The following is a 24236-nucleotide window of genomic DNA, read 5'->3' on the forward strand; positions in this document are numbered from 1 at the left end:
TCAAAAGATTCCATCAACAGTGTCTCCAAATTGTTTTACATATCACTTAGGAAGACAAGCGATCTAATGTCAGTGTACTGGAAGAAGCAAAGATCACCAGTGTCAAAGCAATGATTCTTCAACATCAACTTCATTGGACTGGTCATGTTGTTCGGATGCCTGATTATCATCTTCCAAAGCAACTACTCTATTCCAAACTTTAAAATGGAAAGTGTAATGTTGGTGGTCAACAAAAAAGCTTTAAAGACTCTCTCAAGGCAAACCTAAAAAAAATGTAGTACAGTATAAACATTGACAATTTGGAAACACTGGCCTGTGAGCACTACAATTGGGAACAGCCTTTACCAAAGGTGTCATGGACTTTGAAAACACTCAAACTCAGGACGCAAGTGAGAAACAAGCTAAGAGGAAAGCATGGAAACCTATGTCCCCACTGTGGAAGGACGTGAGGATCCAGAATTGGCCTCCACAGTCATTTTTGGACTCAACAGTTGAAGACAATCTTACTCGGCTACAAGTGATCGCAAAAGAAGACTCAACTTGCACTAAAAGTTCTTCTCTGCAGAATTTTATCTCTGGACCACATGGTTTTTTTGTCTGTGCAGTTTATATGAATGTAAAGTCATAAACCTAAAACCACTTTTTTTGTATCCTGCCAGTTTACATGACACACTTTAAAAACATTTCCTGGCAGAAGGAAATTTTAGGGGGATTTTTGGCCCAAAGGCAATTCACCTATTCACTACCTAAATCCAATGATAAACAATAATTCCCTGACAGTGAAACAAAATTACACATGAATGGGTGTCACCTGATAGCCTAATATAGATAAGTTAAGATAATAATCTCCTCTGGGCATTAATTAGTCCAGATCCAGAGATGCTGGGTTCTGCTGAAACAGTTTCTGAGGCTAAGCATGAGCAAAATAACACTTCACTAGCAAGACAACTTCCATAATTTTGAATTGTTGTAAGCTACCCTGGGGCCTGCTAGGGAAAAGTGCATGATAAATTTAATCATAATCATAATCATAATCAAAACATCTTGAAGCAGCAATCTCACACTAATCCCAAATTATCATTAGTAGTGTAATATCCCGTCGCCATGTAATTTGCAGTCAAATGAAGAATCATGATTGATAAGTGCTCGTTATGCAAGAAGAAGATCTAACATTGTAAGGATTGTTTGTGAAAAGAAAATATTAAAATAGTAGGGCAATGTAGTGGTAGTTGTCAGTGTAGGATCCTAAAACCTAGAGTTTGCTGACAATTAGAGTCAACATATTTTATTCTACTTGGAAGGGGAAAACAGGCTTCCAGGTAATGGCATGGTCAGTATCTTTAATGCAATAAATACATAAATAAATGCTAACGTAATTTTCCTCTCTCTAGAATGGAGTAAACGGTGTTTCCGTGCTCTGCTCTGGTTCGCCAGAAGCGGTTTTGTCATGCTGGCCACATGACCTGGAAGCTGTACACCGGCTCCCTCGGCCAATAACTCGAGATGAAAGTCGGTCACGACTGGACCTAATGGTCAGGGGTCCCTTTACCTTTACTTTTAGAATGGAGTAGTTCACCCTAGAAGTTCCTGAAGTATTGTTGTTGTTTAGTCGTTTAGTCGTGTCCGACTCTTCGTGACCCCATGGACCAGAGCACACCAGGCACTCCTGTCTTCCACTGCCTCCTGCAGTTTGGTCAGACTCATGTTGGTGGCTTCGAGAACACTGTCCAACCCTCTCATCCTCTGTCATCCCCTTCTCCTTATGCCCTCCATATTTCCCAACATCAGGGTCTTTTCCAGGGAGTCTTCTCTTCTCATGAGGTATAGTGACTGTTTATTACCTACTAACAAAAGTAGAGAATTAGGCTGATTGGGGTGCCCTTGAACATGGTCCAGAGGCTGCAGCTAGTGCAGAATGCAGCTACTAAACTGGCAAGTGGGGCAGTTTGATGAGACTACATGCCATTGGTCCTGAAAATGCTGCATTGGCCACCAATGAACTACTGGGCTCAATTCAAGGTGTTAGTACTAGCATATGAAGTCCTAGCAGTTCGAAAGCACAAAGTGCAAGTAGATAAATAGGTACCGCTCTAGCGGGATGGTAAATGGCATTTCCGTGCGCTGCTCTGGTTCACCAGAAGCGACTTAGTCATGCTGGCCACATGACCCAGGAGTTGTTTGCTGTCTCCCCCGGCCAGTAAAGCGAGCGCCGCAGTTGTCCGCAACTGGACCTAATGGTCAGGGGTCTCTTTACCTTTATGAAGTCCTAAATGGCTTGGGACCCAAAAGAACTCCTTCATAATATCAACCATCTCAGACACTGCAGTGAGCAGGTGAGGGTTTGTTGGCCATGCTTAGTTGCACTAACCCATGAAAAGGCATTTTCAGTGGCACTTCCCCATTTGTGAATGCCCTCCCTTTTTTATTTTATTTTTTAAAAATCATTGATTTTTATCCACCCTGTTTGAAACAGAGAGGGATTATGTCCTATACAGGAATATCCTGGATTGTTGCGATTTCTCTCTGCTAGTAAGGCGTTACAAGTGAAACTCAAGGGTTAGTTTCTAGGTACTGTATATATAACTCAGTGGTAGACCCACAGTCTTTATCCAGAAATCCTAGGTTCATTCTTTGGCGATTCTAGTTAAAAGGAATTCATAGAATCATAGAGTTGGAAGAGACCACAAGGGCCATCCAGTCCAACCCCCTGCCAAGCAGGAAACACCATCAAAACATTCTTGACATATGGCTGTCAAGCCTCTGCTTAAAGACCTCCAAAGAAGGAGACTCCACCACACTTCTTGGCAGCAAATTCCACCGTCAAACAGCTCTTACTGTCAGGAAGTTCTTCCTAATGTTTAGGTGGAATATTCTTTCTTGTAGTTTGAATCCATTGCTCCATGTCCGCTTCTCTGGAGCAGCAGAAAACAACCTTTCACCCTCCTCTATATGACATCCTTTTATATATTTGAACATGGCTATCATATCACCCCTTAACCTTCTCTTCTCCAGGCTAAACATACCCAGCTCCCTAAGCCGTTCCTCATAAGGCATTGTTTCCAGGCCTTTGACCATTTTGGTTGCCCTCCTCTGGACATGTTGCAGCTTGTCAGTATCCTTCTTGAACTGTGATGCCCAGAACTGTAGTACTCCAGGTGAGGTCTGACCAGAGCAAATACAGTGGTACTAATACTTCCCTTGATCTAGACGCTATACTCCTATTGATGCAGCCCAGAATTGCATTGGCTTCTTTAGCTGCCGCATCACACTGTTGACTCATGTCATGTTTGTGGTCTACCAGGACTCCTAGATCCTTTTCACATGTACTGCTCTCAAGCCAGGTGTCTCCCATCCTGTATTTGTGCCTTTCATTTTTTTTTGACCAAGTGTAGTACTTTACAATTTACAAGTACTTTAAAGTAAAAGTACTTTAAAATTCATCTTGTTTGCTTTGGCCCAGTTGTCTAATCTGTTAAGGTCATTTTGAAGTGTGATCCTGTCCTCTGGGGTATTAGCCACCCCTCCCAATTTGGTGTCATCTGCAAACTTGCTCAGGATGCCCTCAAGCCCATCATCCAAGTCAGATAGTAGGATTAGGGAAAATGTGTACATGAGGCCTTGAGAGAGCCATGTCTGGTCAGAGTAGACAGTGCTGGATTAGAGGATCCAAATAGCTCATGTTTCATAGTTACTAATTTGCCTAGGAGCGCCAGATCATTTGAGATTAATTATTCTGTTTAGAAGCACAAGTGCCTCCCCACAAAAAAAACTTGTCACCTCTCTATTGGGAACCCACAGAGCTTCTCTGGGATCTATCACCCAAGACAATTCTTTCCACTAAGATGTGTTCCTCAGTACTTAATATACATTTCTAATTATTATTGGGCTTTGTCATGAGCCTTATTTTGTCTTGCTAGGTATTTTCCAAGTGAATTAAGAAACTGACACTGATCCAAAGTTGTGGATCAAGGCAAGTTGTAAGCGAACTCTCCAACTGGATAGGCTATTTTAGCTTAGGCAAGCAATTCAGTTTTAAATTTGCAAATACCCTGTTTCTCATATTTTAAGGCATCCCCATAAAATAAGCCATAGCAGGATTTTTAAGCATTCAAGGAATATAAGCCATACCCCGAAAATAAGACATAGTGATAGGAGCAGCAGCAATGCCGGCCGCGGCAGGAGGAGGAGGAAAAAAATAAGACATCCCTTGAAAATAAGCCATAGTGTGTTTTTTTGAGGAAAAAATAAATATAAGACGTGTCTTATAATATGAGAAACACGGTATGTAAGCACACAAATTAGCAATTGCCTAGGGCTGACATAGTGTCTAGACCGCCTGGGCAAGAGAACCCTGAATGCACTTGTTCTCTTCCCCCCAGACTAGTTTCCTACCGGTATCTGCTAGGTTCAAGCTTCTGCTATTAGGTCCTAAACCTTCTGTTCCTGGCAAAGTTCCTGAAGAGCCTCATGGCAAGCAGAAATCCTACAGGTGCAGGAGCACTGTTCAACAGGGTGGCACGGATGGGTAAAACTGAACCTGTTGAATTGCTGCTTGTCAAGCCTAAACTTAATGGTAGCTACTGTATTCTGAATTGGATTGAGGATGTGTGTTGCGACTCCAGGGGTTTAAAGCTGCCTTTTCCTTAGTCAGGGCTCCCCTGTTCTTCTTTTAACAGCTACTTGAGAGGAGGAAATATTAGCCAACGAAGCTTTTCCTTGCGCAGAACTGAAGAGACGTGGGAAGGCGACACCTGCTGAATTTCCTACTGTCTGAGGCGGTTGAAAGGCAAAGGGCGACTGTGAGGTAAAAATAAAATAAAATAAAAGTGGCAACTTTACGGCGTCCCATTTCCCCTCACATACAGCCGAGGTAACGGTGAGGCGGCTGCTATAAAACAACCCCCTTTAATAAAAACAGGCGGAGGAAGCGCTCTCTCAGCCACCCTGAACTGCTGCCGCCGCCGCTTCCTCGGCGGCTGCTTCCCTTTCCCGCCCTGTGGCGCTGAGGCCACTTGCCCTCATACTGGCGGCAGCGGCTTCCCGCCGACGTCGAGCTCCACCCCATCCCGGGGGTTGAGCCTGGCGCGGCGCGCTCCCGGATTGGGGCGAGGACGCGCCTCCCAACCGCCGAGCCAGGCGCGCCCCCGAGGTTTAGCCTCAGCCCGTGACTGAGGCGGGAGCTGCCAGTTGAGTCCTGAGCGCCGGCTCCGCTCTTCCTGCTGCTGTGTGAGTTGGGGGGCGGGCGGGAAACAGAGAGAACCTTGCAGGGAGGAGGTGGTGTTTGGAACTGAGGAGATCCCGGTCACTGGATCCCGCGGTGTGTGTGGGGGCGGCGGGGGAAGGCGTAAGAAGGGAGGGGGCCGAAAACCGGAGGAGATACCAAAGGAATCTGTTTCCTGTGGCATACACGGCAGTGGATTGCTGCTGCTGGGGGGAGTCGGAGCGGGGGAAGGAGGATTCGTGAGAGTGGATCCCTACGATGTTAGCTGACGCCCCTTGGAAGATCTTGAGGAAGAGTGGGGGGCGGTGAGAGGGGAAACCTTTGAAGGAGGAGTGGAAGGGGCTGATCCTTGGCACAGAAGGTTTTTTTGGGGGGGAAGTCTGCCAGTCAGTGGATTGATGAGGAAGATGGATGTGGAGAGAGGGGAAAGTGACACAATGGAAGATACCAGGACATTAAAACAGAGTGTGTCTTAGTGGAGGAGATTGTCTTGCGTGGATCCCAGTGGAGCATAGCTGCCAAGTTTTCCCTTTTCTCACGAGGAAGCCTATTCAGCATAAGGGAAAATCCCTTAAAAAAGGGATAACTTGGCAGCTATGCAGTGGAGGAGAGAGTGGGTTCCCTATGGAACCCTATGACTAACACCTGCTACACACACACAAACACATGCCAGCCAGCTTCTGTTTCTGAACGGGAAAATCGATCCTTAAGTAATCTGGAAAGTGTGTGTGTGTGTGTGTGTGTGTGTGTGTGTGGGGAGATGCAAAACCGGCTAGAATACATTTGTTGTAGAAGTAACCAACACTCCATGTGGATATGGCGCCAGCTGGGTATGGCAGGTTGCAATGCAAACGGAAAAAGTTTGGATCCCAATAATAAGAGATCTTGGGAAGCACACCTTTTCTAACTGCTATAGACCAGTGGAGGCTTCGCATGCGTACATCTGGTCCAGTAAATATTAGTAACATGCCTTGTTCTAAGTGGCTCTCAAGGGAGTAGATCATACTGTAGGATGAGGGTTTTCTTTAACAAACAAAAAGCAACAGTCCAAACAATCCTTTAATTTATGTTTAAAGTGGAATCTAGGGAAGAAATAAACAACTGACATGCAAATGAGGCTCTCAGGTTTGCCCATTTTTGCTTCTCCCAATAACTGGTTTGAAACTCAACTCCTTGATGGTTAAAAGCATAGGAGAATAATGTAAAGTAACTGTAACAAGTACAAGTTCAATATAATTTAAGTGGTAACCTTCAGTGCCTCTGCATCCCAGGTACAGCTTTTGGTGCTATGTTTTTGCTTGTTGCACAGTTACAGCACAAGAACACCGCCCCCCCCCCAAAAAAAACACAGAGAGATGGCAAATCTAGCAAATCTTGGGATGTGTGAGGAAATCAACATCCTTGCCTCACTGCCACTCTAGCATTTTCATTAATTAATTCCTCTTTTATTTTTTTGCATACTTGGAAGTATGCATAGGATTGCAGCCATGTGTCCCAATCTTAAGCATGTTTACTTAGCAGTCAATCCCTCTGAATTTAATCAAGATTTGCTCTCCATGATTAATACAACTGATTTTTCTTCTTTCAGCATTTTTTAAACTACATATATTTTTCAGATTCTTGCATCATTTTCTGGACCTTTTATTTGGAAGGATGTGGGCTCAAAATTTTTCTTTACAGTCTGAGTGTTTCACCTGGGCTATAAGACAGGAATGGGAACCTCCATCTTCCATTGACTCCCATCCTCGCTGATTATTGGCCAGTTGTGGGGGAGTGAAACTTGTGAAGAGGCTGGAAATGTTCAGCTGATGTAACATGGTTTAAATGCTGTTCCAGCTCCCCTCTTATCCAGTAGTTTAGGTCCTTGGGAAGGTACATTGGCTTTCACATTTGAATAGATATATATTGTCCAAGAACAAACTTAGTTGGTCTCTAAGGTGCTACTGGACAAAAAAATTTAATAGATATTTTAGTAGATATATAAATATATATCTACTGTGTCAGACCAACATGGCTACCTACTTGAATTTGAATGGAAAATCCCTGTTTATGCTGGCTAGGAAAACCGGGTGGACAAGTGCTAATAACCTGGTTTATATACCGGTAACCAGTACTGCTGTTTTGATTACATTGTGGACTAGTCCCAAGGGTTCATTTGACTGTGGTTGTTTAGTCTTTGTTTGCAGTTGTAGCAATCTGTTTCTGTCTTGGCTATTAGCACTATGGATGTCACAAATGGAGGATTATGGTTCATCTGAGTTTGCGTTTTCCATGCAAGACTCTCTGGTAAAAATATTTGGTCTCTTGATCACCCTGCTCCATAACACAGTGATGACACATAGACATACTTGTTTCTAAAAAAATCCTATTTCAAAGGTTTTGCTTAAACCTTTCCTAGTTCTTTAAGGAATTGTTGTAAAAGTGCATGCTAGCTTTATGAGCGTGCATGAGCACTGTGATCTCATCAAGCTGGTACACATGAACCAGGAAGTAGAATACAGCTGAAATAAACAGGATCAGCTGGGAAAAACCAAACATCTCTATGAGAAGAGGGATGAATGTAATTGGGTAGCAGGTTTATTTTCCAGTAGCTAACAATAGCAACTGAACTTAAATACTTGGTGATATTTTCTGTTTTTCATACAACGCTGAATCCAGGAGCCTTGATTATATCAGTTCTCTAGAGTAAGATTTCTCTCTTTCTCTCTCTCTCTTTTGTTTGTGTGGAATGTGTTGTATCTAGGGAATATATTATCAGTGTCTCAGGTTTTTCACCCTGAATTAGAAATAAAAGCATGAAGGGTTAAAATCCATTTATGTGGGTTTAAACTGAGATGAACTGGCTGCTTTTATCACCATTAAAAGGGAATGCAGAACCTATTCCTAGTTAAACAGTGACAATTGTACAGAACAGGATCAGATTGGAATTAAATTGCAACTCAAATTACTGGTATGCTGTCTTTAAACTCAAATTATTTACTTGCTTATTTAAAATGGTATCCTGCCATTCTTGTCAAAGACAACCCATGGTGGCTTATATCATAGAAATTAAAATGTCCAATGGAGCAATCCTTCTGAAGCTAAGCAGATCTGGGGTTGGGTAGTGCCTAGAAGTGGAGGCTGCTTGTGGGATCCCTATGTAAGTAAGCCTCCTGGAATTATTGAAAGAAAATTGTGCTATGAATATTAGAGAATGTCAGTATGTGCTTGTTTTCTTTTTGCAGGAAATACATAGTGCAAAAAAGCCACAACTTTTTAAAAACGGATGTAGAAGTTAAAACAAAAACCTCATTGTTGCTAAGTATTTTAACATTCACTTCATGTCAGAATTTAAAGATTCTGAATTACTGAAACCACTGGATAGGTGCTTGATAGAGACAAGAAAATGAGTTTGTTATACATACATATTAGTTCTGTGCATACGGTATTTATGGAGAAGTGAGCCCACTGAGTGTATATATCATGTAAGATTGCAGCCTTACTTTGACAGTGCGGCTTGGAACTATTGAAATTGCACTATGAAATGGGTAGATCGGAGAGGGGGGGGGGAATCTCAGCTTGTGTTTATAGTTGTGCTACCTTTTTATTGTTGTTACATTTTAATGTTCAGATCTTGATCTTTCCAGAGGCATCTGGTTGGTCATTGTAGGGAACAAGATGCTAGACTAGATAAGCATTTGGTCTGATCCAGAGGACTCTTGTTCTAATGTGGGGCCTCATATGTGGGGTTTTTTGTTTGTTTGCATAGGAGGAAGAAGGAGAGACAGGGAAGATTTCCCCTTGCTTTCCCATTTCTTGCTTCTGCATGCTCCTTACTCTGCTGTATCTGAGTGTGCTGTGTGTGAAAATGGTCTTTTCTGTGCATATCACTTGCTTGATCTGGAACCATGTGTATAGCTTGGCTGCAGGCATGGAACAGCTTTTTTTCACCCGTGTCAAATACCCAGTTTGGCACCCCCCCCGAAGCGCATTTGCGTACACACACATACAGAGGCTGGGAGCCTCAACAGCACTCCTCTGGAGGCTTCAACTGGGGCCCAATAGCTATGGCTCTGCTTGACTGTATATCTAAATGTGGTTTCTGTCTGTCCACACTGCGTTATTTAGTTTCAACAGGATAAGTGTTGGGAGGTGTATTCAGATATGCACTCTTCTAAAACCAGTGCAGAAGATAAAGGTCTGAACACAGATGGGCATTCGGAGTTGCATCTTACTGATCCCTGGTTCAGGTTAATGTTCCAAAGCCTGCCTCCTTGGTACAGATCTTATTCCTTGGACTTGAGTACATGGCTCCATGTACAGTTTCACTGTGGGGGTGGGGGGGTGGGAGTTTAAATGAAAATCATGAAATCTTATGGTGCTTGCAATGGAAATAGTCAAGGATTTAATATAACTTTCCTTCAAGTTGGAATTACTTTGGGTTTTGGAGCTTTGTTGGGAAAGAGGTTTAACAATGACAAGACACTTGCGGGAGATAATTGGTGGGCAGTGAAACAGTTAAATGCCTATCCACTAATTTGCCTCCTGAAAATTGTTTTCCACTTCTCTATGTTAGCATTGCAGAGAATCCACAGGTTTAGGAACCACTCTGGACACAGTGCTCCTTGTGCATATTGGGGAAGCAGTGCAGGTTTTCTGGCCATGGTGCTCTCCTACTGAACTTCAATTTAGGGAAAATAGGTCACTTCAATAAGACTTTATTTTCTTCTTTTTCAGAGAAACAAATCCTGGATCAAAGATCCCTGGGAGAGACAATGAGCTATTGCTAGGCTGTCTATACTGCTGATTTTCAGGTTTGTACAACATGCATCTCACTGGAGGAAATTTTGGGCTTTGATTCCAATTATATGGTTCCGGAAAAGAGATTGACAAGTGTCAGCTTTATTTCTGTGTCTTAAACAAGAAATAGATAATGTTTTTTTTTATCACACATGTCCTGATTTGTGGTTCAATAAGATACAGAAATGAATTTTGAGCTTAAGAATCAGTTAGTCAAATTCACTTATTGTTAAATGCACTTAAATAGGAGTAGGCAGTTTGCTGTGCAATAGTAAGCATGCTGGAAATCTGGTGAACTACAGGGATGCAATTAATACTAATAATGTTGGTGCATGGGATGTTTTGAATAAATGTTAAGGCTATCAAGTATGGGAAATTTTAAATGAGAAGAGGAAAGGACAAAGGCAATTTAAAGAGAAAAAGAGTAGTATACTGAGATGCATCATAGCAAGGGTCCATTACCCACTGGCTTAAAAGACAATGACAGGATCACCAAACATGCCTGCTGTGTTCCAGTTAGAATTAGATATTCTGAAGCAAATATTGAATACACTCAGGGTCTGCATCAGTTCAAAGTCTTCAACATTTTACATAATCAGAGTTTTTGCATCACAGGCTTTGTGGTATAAGTAACTATATGGTCTAATAGTCTTTCCACAAAAATGTTGGGGACTGGAAATGATCTTTTTAAGAAATGCAAATGCTAAGTTCACAAGGAAGCAAATAAGTTCATTGCAGGAGCTGTAGGAAAGTATCTCAAGCTGCTTGAATTTGAGTCCAAGGAAAGAGATTCAGGCAGCGCATATTATAATCCAGTAAGATATTATAAATGCTAGTATAAAATTAACTGTGACATTTTTCAAGGGCAAATCAGATTTCTTTTCCACCGTTGCCCTTGCTCTCTGCTGATCTCACTAGGGTGGATAGTAGCCTAATCACATTGCAGTTTGCACTAAGATGTGGTTTTTATTAATTGCCAAACAGAATGAACAGTTGCTTAGGTAATTGTTTCTAAAGGACCACATCTAAATTCAAAAATCAAAGTGGATTCATAAATCTAGTTACAGGTAGGTAGCCGTTTTGGTCTGAGTCGAAACAAAATAAATTCCTTCAGTAGCACCTTAAAGACCAACTAAGTTTTTATTTTGGTATGAGCTTTCGTGTGCATGCGCACTTCATCAGATACCTTGGTATGAGCTTTCGTGTGCATGCACACTTCATCAGATGAAGTGTGCATGCACACAAAAGCTCATACCAAAATAAAAAACTTAGTTGGTCTTTAAGGTGCTACTGAAGGAATTTTTTTATTTGGATTCATAAAGGCCATTATGGGGAAAAAACTTGGGTCAATCCATGTTACTCCCACTCCCACCCCAGGCCTGGTATTCTTGCTTTTTGCCTCCTTGCAAGGCACACAACACTCACCCCCACTTGACAATCACTACTTCTGACCTTTTTTTTCTGGGAATCCTCAGATTGATTTTATGCTGCCTTTTTTTCAGTAGCTGCATTTTACTGCAGCTGTTCATGCCATATGAACCAGCAGTGCAATACAATTACTATTCTGGTGAGAGTAGCTTCAGTGTTGCTGAACCAGTTTGGCACCCTTTCCTCCACCTTCCTCCCACACTCCGTCTTTGACCTTACAGAGGATATGTCAGAAAAATTTTTGTCTTCCATTTTATTCCCATTGACTAAGCGATCATATTAACGATGGCCACATTATTTCTAATATTTTTCGATACTCTTACGTGGTGAGCACCTGCAGAGCACCAAATGTAAGTTTTCTATGAAAATGCTGCTATCTGTGCTGATTTCTTGTATGGATGAAGGGGAATTAGGCATAAAAGTACAGGGAGATGAGCAGCAAGAGGGGTGACTGAAAGCGAAACACAGTGGAAGGTGGAGGCTTAGCGATGGCAGGGAATATGTGGAACATTGTGAAGGAGGTGCCGAAAGCTTCTGATTGCTGTCTTCCTCTGCCTTTACCATCACCTCATGCACACACAATTCTCTTAACTCCAGTTCCATTATGGGATTGACATTCTATGAGGCGTTCCCAGTGCACACTTTGCCTGGGGTTGGTGGGTCCCCTTCAGGGACTGCTGAGGCTGAAGCCAAATGCAGACTGACCAAGACTGACCAGAAATGGATAAGGTCAAGGCAGCTCTGACATACAGGCTGGGATTCAGTGAAAGGGACCACAAATGTATTTTTGAAATACTCTGGGGGTCACAGAAACATTGTGTATGTTTCTCACACCCACTGTCTGTGCATGGCCATCTGGACTGGTGCACACATGCCATCTGGATTGGTGCGCATATGATGCATTTCAAACATCACTTAGATCCTCCTACTTATTGAGCTTCCCAGCTGCATGGAGTACAGGCGTGCATTGTAGACAAGGGACTTACAACATGTCATTCTAGGCAGTGTTTCCCTTGAGCAGCAATGGCAAATACCGTAATTTCAGTACTGCATTGACCTGTAAACATGAACAATTCCACTACAACACTGCCTTGCAAAGGTCTGCAGTGTGGATCTGAGTCATATCTTCTTTAGGAAAACTTTCCCTAAACTTATCTGTTACTCTAGGACAGGCATCCCCAAACTGTGGCCCTCCAGATGTTTTGGCCTACAACTCCCATGATCCCTAGCTAACAGGACCAGTGGTCGGGGAAGATGGGAATTGTAGTCCAAAACATCTGGAGGGCCGAGGTTTGGAGATGCCTGCTCTAGGAAATATCCATTTGTATTATGATTACCTAATTTTTGTCCTCCTCTCTTGTCCTTAGTTGATTCCTGCAGTTTGAGGCACCTGGAGTCATGGCAGACTGGCTGCTCATTGGATTGTTTGCAGCACTGGTTGTGCTTCTGCTGTTGACGCTCTTTGGCTTTGCTGTTTATTCGGGGCTCTTCACAGAAGTGATTGTGAGTGCTGGTTTGCCCCCCTTCAGCAGCATCACCGTGGCATATAAATTCCAGGTGGGGCCTTATGGTGACACTGGAAGGCTGTTTACGGAGAGCTGCAGCATCTCTCCAAGGCTGTGCTCCATTGCTCTCTACTATGACAACCCTCACACGGTAAGTCTCACGGTAAGAGCTACTTCTTGGTTTGCATCACTGTTAACACAATCATTACTTGAGTACAAGGAAAATCTATTTTCTGATATGTTAGATCTGAAGTAGATCTTAGACTTTGGGAATGTGCACTATGAGGGTAGGAATTTACTTAAGAATAATAATGTGCACACTCATGAAATGGATGAGATGAGTAGCCTTGTGGTAAACTTGCAGTGATTTAACTTTATGATCATACTGTATATGCTGTAACTTACATACAAACCTGATCCTGTAAACAGATGTGATGCTTTGTATTTTTATTAATTACTGTGTGTAGTGAATTCTTTATATTTTTGTACTTGGGGGTTATGCTTTTGAACCAGTATGTTTTATAGTTGAATATTGTGTTTATCTGAATATTTTTCAGATGCTTATTTTTTGGTGGGTAGGAAATATTGCACCTGTTGAATTTCTACCTGTTGTGTTAAAAGCACAAAGCCTCTTGCAAGGAGGTGTAAAGTGAAATTACTTGGAAAAGGGTGCAGAATCTTTTGAAAGTAGCTAAAGAGAGATGGTCTGCTCAAATATCAGAGAGGCGAACTACTATATACATATCTATATATTCCACTGTGTTTAAATGCTAATATTACCATAAAGGAAAAGGGTAAAGGGGCCCCTGACCATGAGGTCCAGTCGTGTCCGACTCTGGGGTTGCGGCGCTCATCTCACTCTATAGGCCGAGGGAGCCAGCGTTTGTCCGCAGACAGCTTCCGGGTCATGTGGCCAGCATGACAAAGCTGCTTCTGGCGAACCAGAGCAGCACACGGAAATGCCATTTACCTTCCTGCCGGAGTGGTCCCTATTTATTTATTTATTCATTTATTTATTACCATAGACAGTAGCAATTTGGTTTATTGGCTCATTATCTTGGAGTGAGTATTCCCATGGGTGACTGAATACTACTGCATTTCTTTCATTTTCCTAGTCCTCTAGGTGCTGAGAAGTGGTGCTGTCGTGGCAGTTTTAGTAAAATACAGAGCTTGCATGTCACCATCCAGACCTTTATATAAGAGGGTTTTTTTCCTTGTAGGGGGTCTGTGTTCAGCTTCTCTTTTCAGACTTTTGATGTTGGCCACAATCCAGAAAATTGCACAGCTATTGTGTCAGGCAGGGCCTTGAATTTTCTTTAGAAGACTTTTGCAACTTGACTGAATTTCAACAGCCATTTGCAATGCAGCGTAGGTGGCTGCTATGGTGGTGGTGGGGAAATCAAATGCCCTATTGGGGATACACAGACCTTTACATAAACCCCTAAAGAACACTCTTTATTTTGCATATTGTCTTTACAGAGGAAAAATGTATCTAAACCTGGATTCATCTGTTCAAACAATCTGTTATAGTTGAGCTTTTGACAGCTTGATTAAAAAAACAAAAAAGACTCAAACCAACCACAGTGTTGCCAGAAAAATAGGGTTGTGTGCTTGTTTGTGGTATAAGCACTTCCTGTTACACTAGCACAGCCTGTGTAATTTTCTGATCAACAGTGTTGAAGAAGCATGTATGCCAGAGGAGCTACCAGTTGAGTTTTTCTGCTGGTGCATTGATCTAAGGACACAGGGCAAATAGAGGAGTTGTCATTGTAGCACATTTTCTAGGTACAGTAATAGTAATTGTTAGCTGAACCAGTTTTGGTTATTCCAATGTGAGCAAGAGGTCCTTCCATCTGAAGTAATTTCAGATGCTAAAATGTCTGCTTCTGGCTTTTCCTACCTCTTTTCTGGTACTTGCAGATTAAAAATAATTTGTAAGCTGCCCTTCATAACAGAGCAGTGCAAGAGAGGGTACCTTATAGCAGTTAAAACCAAGGAGGAGGGATGATGATGATGTTAAAAGGGAGTAGTTAATGCCAGAGTGAAGTCAGGAATAATAACATCTGAAAATCTAGCCAAGTCAATTACCCTCTCATATATTTTTTATTTTTAAAATGGCATTTGCAGTCCTCCTTTCTTCCAAAGGGCAGCATACATGGCTGGGAACTTGAATTGAGATCTCCCAGACCCTAGCCTGAGATTTAATCTGTTACATTTTCACTGCTTCTGTTGGAATAAATCTATTGTGCTAGAAATGTATCAAAGTTGGTGCCAATTATAGTTCAAGGATGAGGGCATTCTATAATTGTGGCAGCACCACAAAGTAAGACTTTCCCTCTGTTTTTTCCCCTGTGGTGTAGTGATACGTACTTTATTTATTTATAATTCTAATACTCCGAAGGAATGCATGGCAGCTCTTTGACATTTCTAGTGATTCTGCATGGGGAATGAAGATGCTGTCTCCAGTGTCTAAACTGAAATACAGGCAGAACAGAATTAGACACGGCTGAACTTAGGGTTTACACTAATTAATTAATTAATTAATTAATTAAAACTGTAACCCTATACTTACTTGCCTGAGAGAAAGACTTGCCTAACTCCATAAGATTTAGTTTTGAGTAGACCTATATAGGATCACTTTGTAAATGTATTTATGTGTCTATTCTCCCACATAAATAAATAAATAAATAAATAAATAAATAAATAAATAAATAAATGGAACAGTATATGTTTGTATTGTAAAATACCAAAGCCCTTATAAAACTACCACTAATTCAGTAGTTACCTGCTTAAAACTCTCTAGTGCATCTTCAAAAAGCTATTGGAGGCCTTTGAAGGATCCCTTTAAACGTAAGGTTTCTTCATCAGTTTTAAGTGTAGCACATCTCTCTTCTTTTAAACAAAAACAAGCAAATAAGTGTTCTCAGTATTCTATTGCAGCTCCTGCCTTCTTTATCAGAGACCATCTTTCTGTGATACAGTGGTACCTTGGTTTACAACCATATTCCGTTCCGAAGGTCCAGTTGTAAACCAAAACAGGTTGTAACCCAAGGCGCGCTTTCGCCAATGGGGCTCCCCCCCCCAAATGGTTGCAATTTTTTAAAAAAGGGTTGTAATCTAAAAAAAAAAGGGACACACACTTCTGGGTTTGACGTGGTTGCAATCCAAAATGGTTGTAATCCAAAGCGGTTGCAAACCAAGGTACCACTGTATTTTCAAGTGTGATCTCAGCTGTGGATATTTTTTATTCCTTGCACAAGAGTAGAAGATGAAAACACATTTGGCAAAAAGAATCTGTATATAGAAGACAGTTGGGGAGGCACCAAAGGCACGTGAATAACCTTCCTTACTAATCACATTGTTTGTATTGTAAATACAAAGGGCTTACAGAGAGAGGGAGGGAGAGAGACTAGTTCTGCCTGCTGTGAAAAGTGTGTGTCTATCTCTGGCATCTCTTTATCTTACTGGAATAATATAGTTATTCAGGGTAAGTCAAGGAATCAGGAAGCAAAAGACCATTGTGCTTAATCTTCAACCAATGTTTGATTGAAACTTGCACGGAAAGAGTTTCTAAGCACTTTTAAGACAGTAGCTGATTGGGACAGCACTAGTTTCTCTTGCATGTGGTCTTTGCTCTTCTTTTACAGACCCTGTGCACTCCCCCCCCCCATCTCCACCACTAGAGGGTTTTTTTGCAAATGCAGCAAGTTTGGCTGGTCCATTGTTGCTAAAATGATATAAAATGAATTTCTTCCTCTGCTCACTGGGCATTACCATCAGTGTATTTTTGAAGCTGAGGTATTATCCTTATAGCATTTATAGATGCAGAGGAATTTTTTTGGATTTTGGTCTTGTGATAAGAGATTATTATTCGTAATTTGTAACATGCGCATTCTAGTTATTCGGTAAGTTTTGTGGTAGCTATGGTCAAATAATGAAGTTACCTGCCTTCAATATCTCAGCTGTGTTGCTGTCATCTGCCAGTGTTCATCTGTTGTTATGCCAATGAGAAGTTTCTGCATATGCAGCTTAAAGTGTCTTCAAGCCAATTTTGTTTCAAGCTCCTTTAAGCAGATATATTATTATTATTATTTATTATCCAAAGATAGTGGGGTGGTTCACAACATAAAAATACAATATGAGAACACAAAATACATAATAAAAACAAGAACAAGAAACTAATAAACCCTACTCCCACAAACACAGTTAAAAGGACATAGAACATTAATCAGCTAAAGGTCTAGTTAAAGGGAAATGTTTTTACCTGGTGCCTAAATATGTAATGAAGGCACCAGGTGAGCCTCTCTAGGGAGAGCATCCCACAAGTAGGGAGCCACCACGGAAAAGGTCTGTTTCCATCCTCTCGACCTCATGCCTCAATCTGATTTTAGAATTAAAGCATTTGGCAGAGCTGGAGTTATAAGTTCAAATTCTTCATCTGATGGGGAGGGCCAGAACAAGTGTTGAAATGACCATAGGCGGTTTTTTAGCAATAGCAGGAGGGAAATGAGGTTGCAGGCACGAAGTTGTTATGTATAAGAGGAATTTTTCGCAAGACGAATGCGTTTTGCGATTTCAATGGAGACTCGCAAGATGAAGTTTCCTATGGCGTGCTTCGTAAGACGAATTTTTTTGTCCCATAGGGTGCCTCGCAAGATGAATGCATTCCTATGGGAGCCGCATCGCAAAATGATTTTTTCTCTATACGAAGCGACTTGCGGGATGAATTAAATTCGTCTTGCGAGGCACCACTGTATAGGGATGCCCTCTTGATTTTGTTTAATCATGAGGTCTCTTGTCCTCCTGATGGGTGGGCAAGAGTTCTTCACTTCTAGAGACTTGAGCTCCCAAGATGGTTTGCAGTCTTATGGTATAAAGAACAGCTGGGCTCAACTGTTGCTATTTCTGTAGATTTGCAAGGCAGATGAGATTGTGTCCCCAAGGACAGGACTCATTTGCTTTCTCCTGCAAATGAAGCAAAGTGGGGATGATTCACATTAGTCAGTAGATAAAATAGTCCTGTTCTAGGTTTTCCCCTGGGTAATAGACTTCTGATTTATTATTATAGCTCACCCTGTCTCCAAGGCTCAGTCTGGTTGGCAGCATTTCCACATCACATTCATTTTCAAAACAGTCTTGAGTGGGAGTTAGTTCCATGTTATATGTTGGGCAGTGACTTATCCAGGGCCACCCGCTGTACTGGGATTTGAATGTAGATCATCCAGCTTCAATTCAAACATCAAGTACTGGCCGGCAAAGGACAGTATTTTCAATCCTTTTCCAATGTATTTTCATCACAGTCTTACAAACTGGGGCATCATTGTTCTCATTTGGCAGAGAATTTGGGATATGGGGTAATGAAGAAGCCACCCAAATACTTCGGGTGGTTTCAGCTAGATTTTACTCAGAGTAGACTCATTGACATATGTCTGTGCCACAGTGAGCTGGGGGAAGCAAATAAAACTGCCTGCCTCCCAGGCTGGTGCTGAAGGTCCTAAATGCTTGCCAGAGTTTATTTCCAGTAGACCTTGGCTCTTATGCAGTCACCCTGGAATGCTTTAACTGAAGCCTAGCACCACAACTCCTGCAGCCAACGGATGTGGCAAGCCAAGCTAGACTGGGTAATGCTTGTCAGGCTCTACGTTTCCAGTCATGGAAAGCTTGAGCCAAAAGGCCTCTTGTCAGTTTCTCCTCTGGCTGCTTTGCATTGCTCCAGCAGAATAACTGACTGATATCCTGTCTTGTTGGGAACGAAGGGAAGAGAGTTTGCCCTGCAAACTAAAGAAATCAAAAGCTTTTGACTCTGCGGGAGAAGCCTTGGTATAAAAACCTTCTTCTTCTTTTTCTTCTTTTACTATTAAAAAGAATACTCCAAAATCACATGATTTATGAATCATACAAGGAAGGCGATGGAAAGACTGAGATGGTTTCTGTCCTGTGTATATGCGTGCACATGTGTCTAAGAGGGGTTGCTAGGAAAAAGTGATTTAATAGACTGCCTGGACTAATTTGCAAAGGAGGGGTGGAGGAAAGTTAAGAAAGAGACTCCCCACAGCCTGAGATCACCAAGTCGAAACCTATCATTAGACATCTGCGTTCCAGTGTGTTGTGGGCTTCTTCTTTTTCTAAACATGAGCACGCGCATTCCCAGTAATTGCTGGATGTGGGCGGAGCCACTGAAAGAGTCAGTGAAATAACTTCCAAATTTCTACATTAAGACGCCTGTTTTGGAATCTTGGAGGGCTGATGTTGGGCAAGCCCCCCTTTTTGTTTAAGGTTTCCAAGCCTGTCCTTCAGGTGGATTGCTTCCGTAGACAGCAAGGAAAGCAGCAGGTTCTTCTAAGAGGAGCCTGGGCATTTCTGGCTTTGTCTGGAAAATGTTGTGCCCCTCATGGGAAATTTACAGATTCTTGCTTCACACAATTAACTCAAGGCAGTGTCAATTTACTCTTGGCAGAAAGCCAAGGTCTGCCTGACCTGGAAACTACTCTCTGATTGGTTAACGGCCAGCACTGAACTCTGTTATCTAGGAATGCTAGCACAGTTGTTTCTTGTTGGGTGTTAGGAGTAGGAGTGCTGCGTATGGTTGGAGAGAGAGAGACAGAAAGGATTTATTTTGCTTTGCTTTGTATGCAGAAACTCTGCTTGTTTTATTTTCTTTTAATAAATCCTGTAAATAGTTATTCTGCGTCTAGCCGACTAGTCATTTCCACTTCAACTAGCTTATGCGCTGTGCAGGAAAACTCTGCTACGTTTGGGTTAAAGCCACTAGAGCTATGCCTGACACTTCAAAATTCTAAGATGGGATGGGAACTGAGAGTGGAGCCCTGGGGCAACAGATGAACTAATCTTAACTGTACATAGGCCTGATTATGCTGATTATGCACTTGCATAGAAAAATAGCAATTGTTCTGAATGGGACACTTTTTTTTTAACCACTTTTGCCCCTCATTCTCCCTATTGCTGCCACTTCATTCTCTTGCTATATGCTGCACCCATTTCCCTCTTCTATTGCTTTGTTAAAACCGAGAGAGAGAAATAAAAATATGTGCAGCTGTTAAATGCTGGCATGGGAGGAGCATAGTGAGTGCAACAGAAGGGGAGTATGCACTGCTTCCATGGCTGTAAGAGGGTTATTTATTGAAGGGAGTGTGGGGAACGCAGGTACCAGGGACATGACATGTCGGTAGATACTACCCATGTGATTTCTCCACTGTCTGTTCCTTCAATAGACCCCCTGCTAGCAAAAAGCCAGCTGCAGTGTTTTAGAGCAGGGATTAGAAGAAGAAGAAGAGAAGAGTTTGGATTTGATATCCCGCTTTATCACTACCCGAAGGAGTCTCAAAGCGGCTAACAATCTCCTTTCCCCTCCTCCCCCACAACAGACACCCTGTGAGGTGGGTGGGGCTGAGAGACTTCAAAGAAGTGTGACTAGCCCAAGGTCACCCAGCAGCTGCATGTGGAGGAGCGGAGACACGAACCCGGTTCCCCAGATTACGAGTCTACCGCTCTTAACCACTACACCACACCATTACCAACTTTATAAAGCCTGTGGGCAAATTTGGATTATTGAACTAGTGCTGTGGGTACCACCCCCTTTGGTTCCCTCCCTCCCTGCCTCCCCACCTTCTCTCTCTTTCTTTCTTCCCCTGCCCCTGCGAGACATAAAGAGACAAACTGTGTATATACATGCTTTACTTTTCCAAGGGATCTTGGATAAAAGCAGGGCTTTTTTTCAGCCAGAAGTCAGATCCAGTACAATTAATATGAGCCTAAAACAGCACATTGGCATTGAGAACGAGGGTCACTTTCAACTTCTTCCTTCAGCTCTGTGTTATTTTCAAGGTAGAAAAAGTAACCACCACCCTGACCTCAGAGGCTTTGTGGGCACCAGGAAAGACCTCAAGTGTAGCCTTGTGCCCATGACAACCCCTATTTTAGAGACAGTGGCTGTATTGCAGAGCTGATGGTGAAAATATTCTGACTGGTGCAGTTAGTGGCCTTCCTAGATCCCTGGTGCCACTAGTTTCCAGCAGTGGTAAAGCAGAAGAGATCTGAGGTAGGCAGTTTAACTCCTAAATATAGGAGACCATTTAAATGGCACCTTACACAGAATACGTTTGATTGAAGCATTGCTAAGGAGTCATTAAAAGGCCTATACCTTTGTAGCCTGTAACACCCCGATTTCCTGTTTGGTTGTAGCAGTAGAGTTACTACCGCTGCACTTCAAGGCAAGTTAGTTGCCCAAGGTGAGAAAATGTTTTTTTTTAATGCAACCACATTTAGAGCATCTAAAATTAGCTAAATCAAACTAGCCTTTGGTTCACTCATGGCCATGAGCTACTCATAGGTCTTTTCATAGGGTAAGGATAGTTGCAGGAATGTGCATCAGACATTATTAAAAAAAAAAGCAAGATTGGCCACATGGACCTCTTTTTCTAGAAAAAATAGCACTAAACAGAGTTATTGTAACATAACTTTATTGCGATAGAGTCCTATTTTAATACAGTTACATATTTGTTTTTACATAGAAGGTTAAATTAGTATATACAGCCTTCAACTAAAAAGTAATATTTTTGTTTTATAGAAAGATACAATAGGTCCCCAATGAAGAGATTGAAAATGGTTTACTTGTTTTATGGCCTGTGGCCAAAACAGATAAACTAAACTTAGAACCTAGCAAAACACTCAAGGAGGACATATTTACAACCTGTGCAATATAAAATGGTGTTCAGCTCAAATTCAAATAATTATCATTAAGAATTACTCAAATTTCTGCTCTTTACGTACAAGTCAAAATAGGTTTGTTTTGCTTCATGGTAATCATCCGTGACCATTGGCCATATTATCTGGGGATGGGGGAGTTGAAAGCCAGCAATATGATTTCCAATTGCAGATCTAAGCTCTTTGAGACATATCCTTTAATAATAATAATAATAATAATTTATTCATATCCCGCCCATCTGGCTGGGTTTCCCCAGCCACTCTGGGTGGCTTCCAACAGAAAGATAAAATAATCGATTAAAAGCCTCCCTAAACAGGGCTGCCTTCAGATGTCTTCTAAAAATCTGGTAGCTGTTTTTCTCTTTGACATCTGATGGGAGGGCATTCCACAGGGCATTTATAACTTGGTGTTGTCAACACAGTTGTGGCTTTGCAAAGCCACTGACCTGTCAACCACTAGGACATCAGGACCTATGTTTCAAGAAAAAACAATCCAAGGAAGGCTTGAAGTTGCCACCACCAATCAAGCTGATCAGCTCACCAATGAGCTTCCCATAGAGAACTTGGTAACCAATCCCAGCTGGCTTGCTCTCACTGCCAATCAGGTGACACCACTTGCCAGTGCACCACTAGGAGCATATTTTCAGGCTCCCAATTTTGCATTAGCAGCTGCATCTCTACCTGTCCTTCACCAGATGTCAGGTGTAGGGCAGGGGTGTGTGGTTTGAGGGAAACAGCTTTGTGGGCTAAGCTGGGACTCATGCCAGAGGTTCACTACCCCTTAACTAGGGTATGGTCTAAAGGTGACACATAGAATCATAGATTTGTAGAGTTGGAAAGAACCACAAGGGTCATCTAGTGCAACACCCTGCAATGTAAGAATCTGTTGCCCATTGTGGCAAAAGCTCCTCATCTTGCTGAAGCTGAGCCCATCTGTATATGCTCAGTGTTTGGGTAAGTGCCTGCCTGAGAACCACAAGTATGTTGCCTTAGCTGCAATGGTTTTGCATACAGCATTTTGTCCCAAAGAATGAGTTTATTTAAGTTATTACCAGTATTTGTTCTTTGTGGTGTTTGTGTAGCCAAAGCTATTACAAAATTTATCCTGCTAATCCTCTTCTTCCTTGGAAAGTTCAGAGGTGCTTACAAGGTAAAAGGTAAATGACTGGATGGTTAAGTCCAGTCAAAGGTGACTATGGGGTGTGGTACTCATCTCACTTCAGGCCGAGGGAGCCGGCATTTGTCCACAGACAGCATTCCGGGTCATGTGACCAGCATGACTAAACCACTTCTGGAGTAACAAAACACCATGACAGAAGCCAGAGCACATGGAAATGCTGTTTACCTTCCCGCTGCAGCAGTACCTATTTATCTACTTGCATTTGTGTGCTTTCAAACTGCTAGGTTGGCAGAAGCTGGGACAGAGCAACAGGAGCTCACTACCATCGAGCAGATTTGAACCACTGGCCTTCTGATTGGCAAGCGCAAGAGGCTCAGTGGTTTAGACCACAGCACCACTCGCATCCCATACTTTCAATATGGAGGTTACAAGGAGCTCCCAGTGGTCTACCATAAAAAACTGATCTGCTTCATTTATAACATATGAAGCTGCCTTGTACTGAGTTATAGCATTCATCCATTTAGGTCTGTGTAAACTAACTGGCAACATTTCTTTAATGTCTTAGGCAGAGGCCTTTCCCAGCCCTGCTACCTGGAGAATCCAGGGCAGTGGAGACTGGTGTCAACTAGTGTATAAAATTTGCATGTTGTAGAGAAAAGTGGATATAGAAAAGCCCCCCCCCCCTTACTTAGAACTTGGAGACATCCAATGAAACTGGATGTTGGAAGATTCAGGACAGACAAAAGAAAAGTACTTCTATACACAGAATTGGCATAGCCAGGCTTCATGTGTGGGGGAGGGGCAGCTGCCCATGATACACAGAGCATAAATTATGGAATTTGCTCCCATAAAGCGATGGTCACCAACTTGGATGGCTTAAAAGGGGAATTAGACAAACTCATGGAGAATAAGGCTATCAGTGGCTATTAGCAGGCAAAACGTGCTCTGATGAGTGGTGTTCCTTGCCATCAGTGCTGTAGCTTCAACAATGCTATCAACTGGAATGTTATCCCTTGATACTGAATGAGAGGTATGACTCCCTTAATCTCTCCCTCCCCCTTTAGTGCTGATTAATGGCTTTGTATGAAGGGACAAACTGTAGTGACTTTTAGGTGCTTTCTTCCCTTCCTCTTTGTTCATGTGCCTCTCTGGCAACTTTTCAGGGAGATTTGAAGCAATGCTATCAGGTTTGAAAGTGAATTGATTCCATTCCGATCTGACTTTTTCTAGTTTAGTGACCAGCTCAGACTTGGCTAGGCTTCTGGGAGGCATCGCCTCACCTTCTCTGCCACCAATCAGCTTCTTCCAGAGTTTTACACAGCAACTGGAAGGGCTACTGGAAACTGCTGGCAGAGCTGCCACCCACCTTCCTCCAGCTGTCAGCTTTAAGGGAAACCTGAGTAGCTGGCAGTACAATGAGTGCCCTGCTGGCGTGTTAGTTCTTTATTTATGGGCTGGC

General features: G+C 42.3%; 1 protein-coding gene across 4 annotated transcripts in view; it reads left to right on the plus strand.

The window, feature by feature from the left end:
* The first annotated feature begins 4857 nt into the window (after positions 1 to 4857).
* Positions 4858 to 24236, plus strand: part of TEX264 (testis expressed 264, ER-phagy receptor) — a 151718-nt gene continuing 132339 nt past the window's right edge. Inside the window, exons 1-3 of one of the 4 annotated variants that reach the window (XM_035106078.3) lie at positions 4858 to 5226; positions 9938 to 10014; positions 12796 to 13084. In XM_035106078.3, the coding sequence (XP_034961969.1) occupies positions 12827 to 13084 (258 nt within the window). In that variant the 5' untranslated portion in view covers positions 4858 to 5226; positions 9938 to 10014; positions 12796 to 12826. Of the gene's footprint in view, positions 5227 to 7692; positions 7907 to 9937; positions 10015 to 12795; positions 13097 to 24236 lie in introns of those variants that run through there. The other 3 variants (XM_060271521.2, XM_088662196.1, XM_060271522.2) reach the window with 3 other exon arrangements.

The sequence above is a fragment of the Zootoca vivipara genome, chromosome 2 (genome assembly GCF_965207765.1).
Source record: "Zootoca vivipara chromosome 2, rZooViv2.hap1.1, whole genome shotgun sequence".
Taxonomy (NCBI): domain Eukaryota; kingdom Metazoa; phylum Chordata; class Lepidosauria; order Squamata; family Lacertidae; genus Zootoca; species Zootoca vivipara.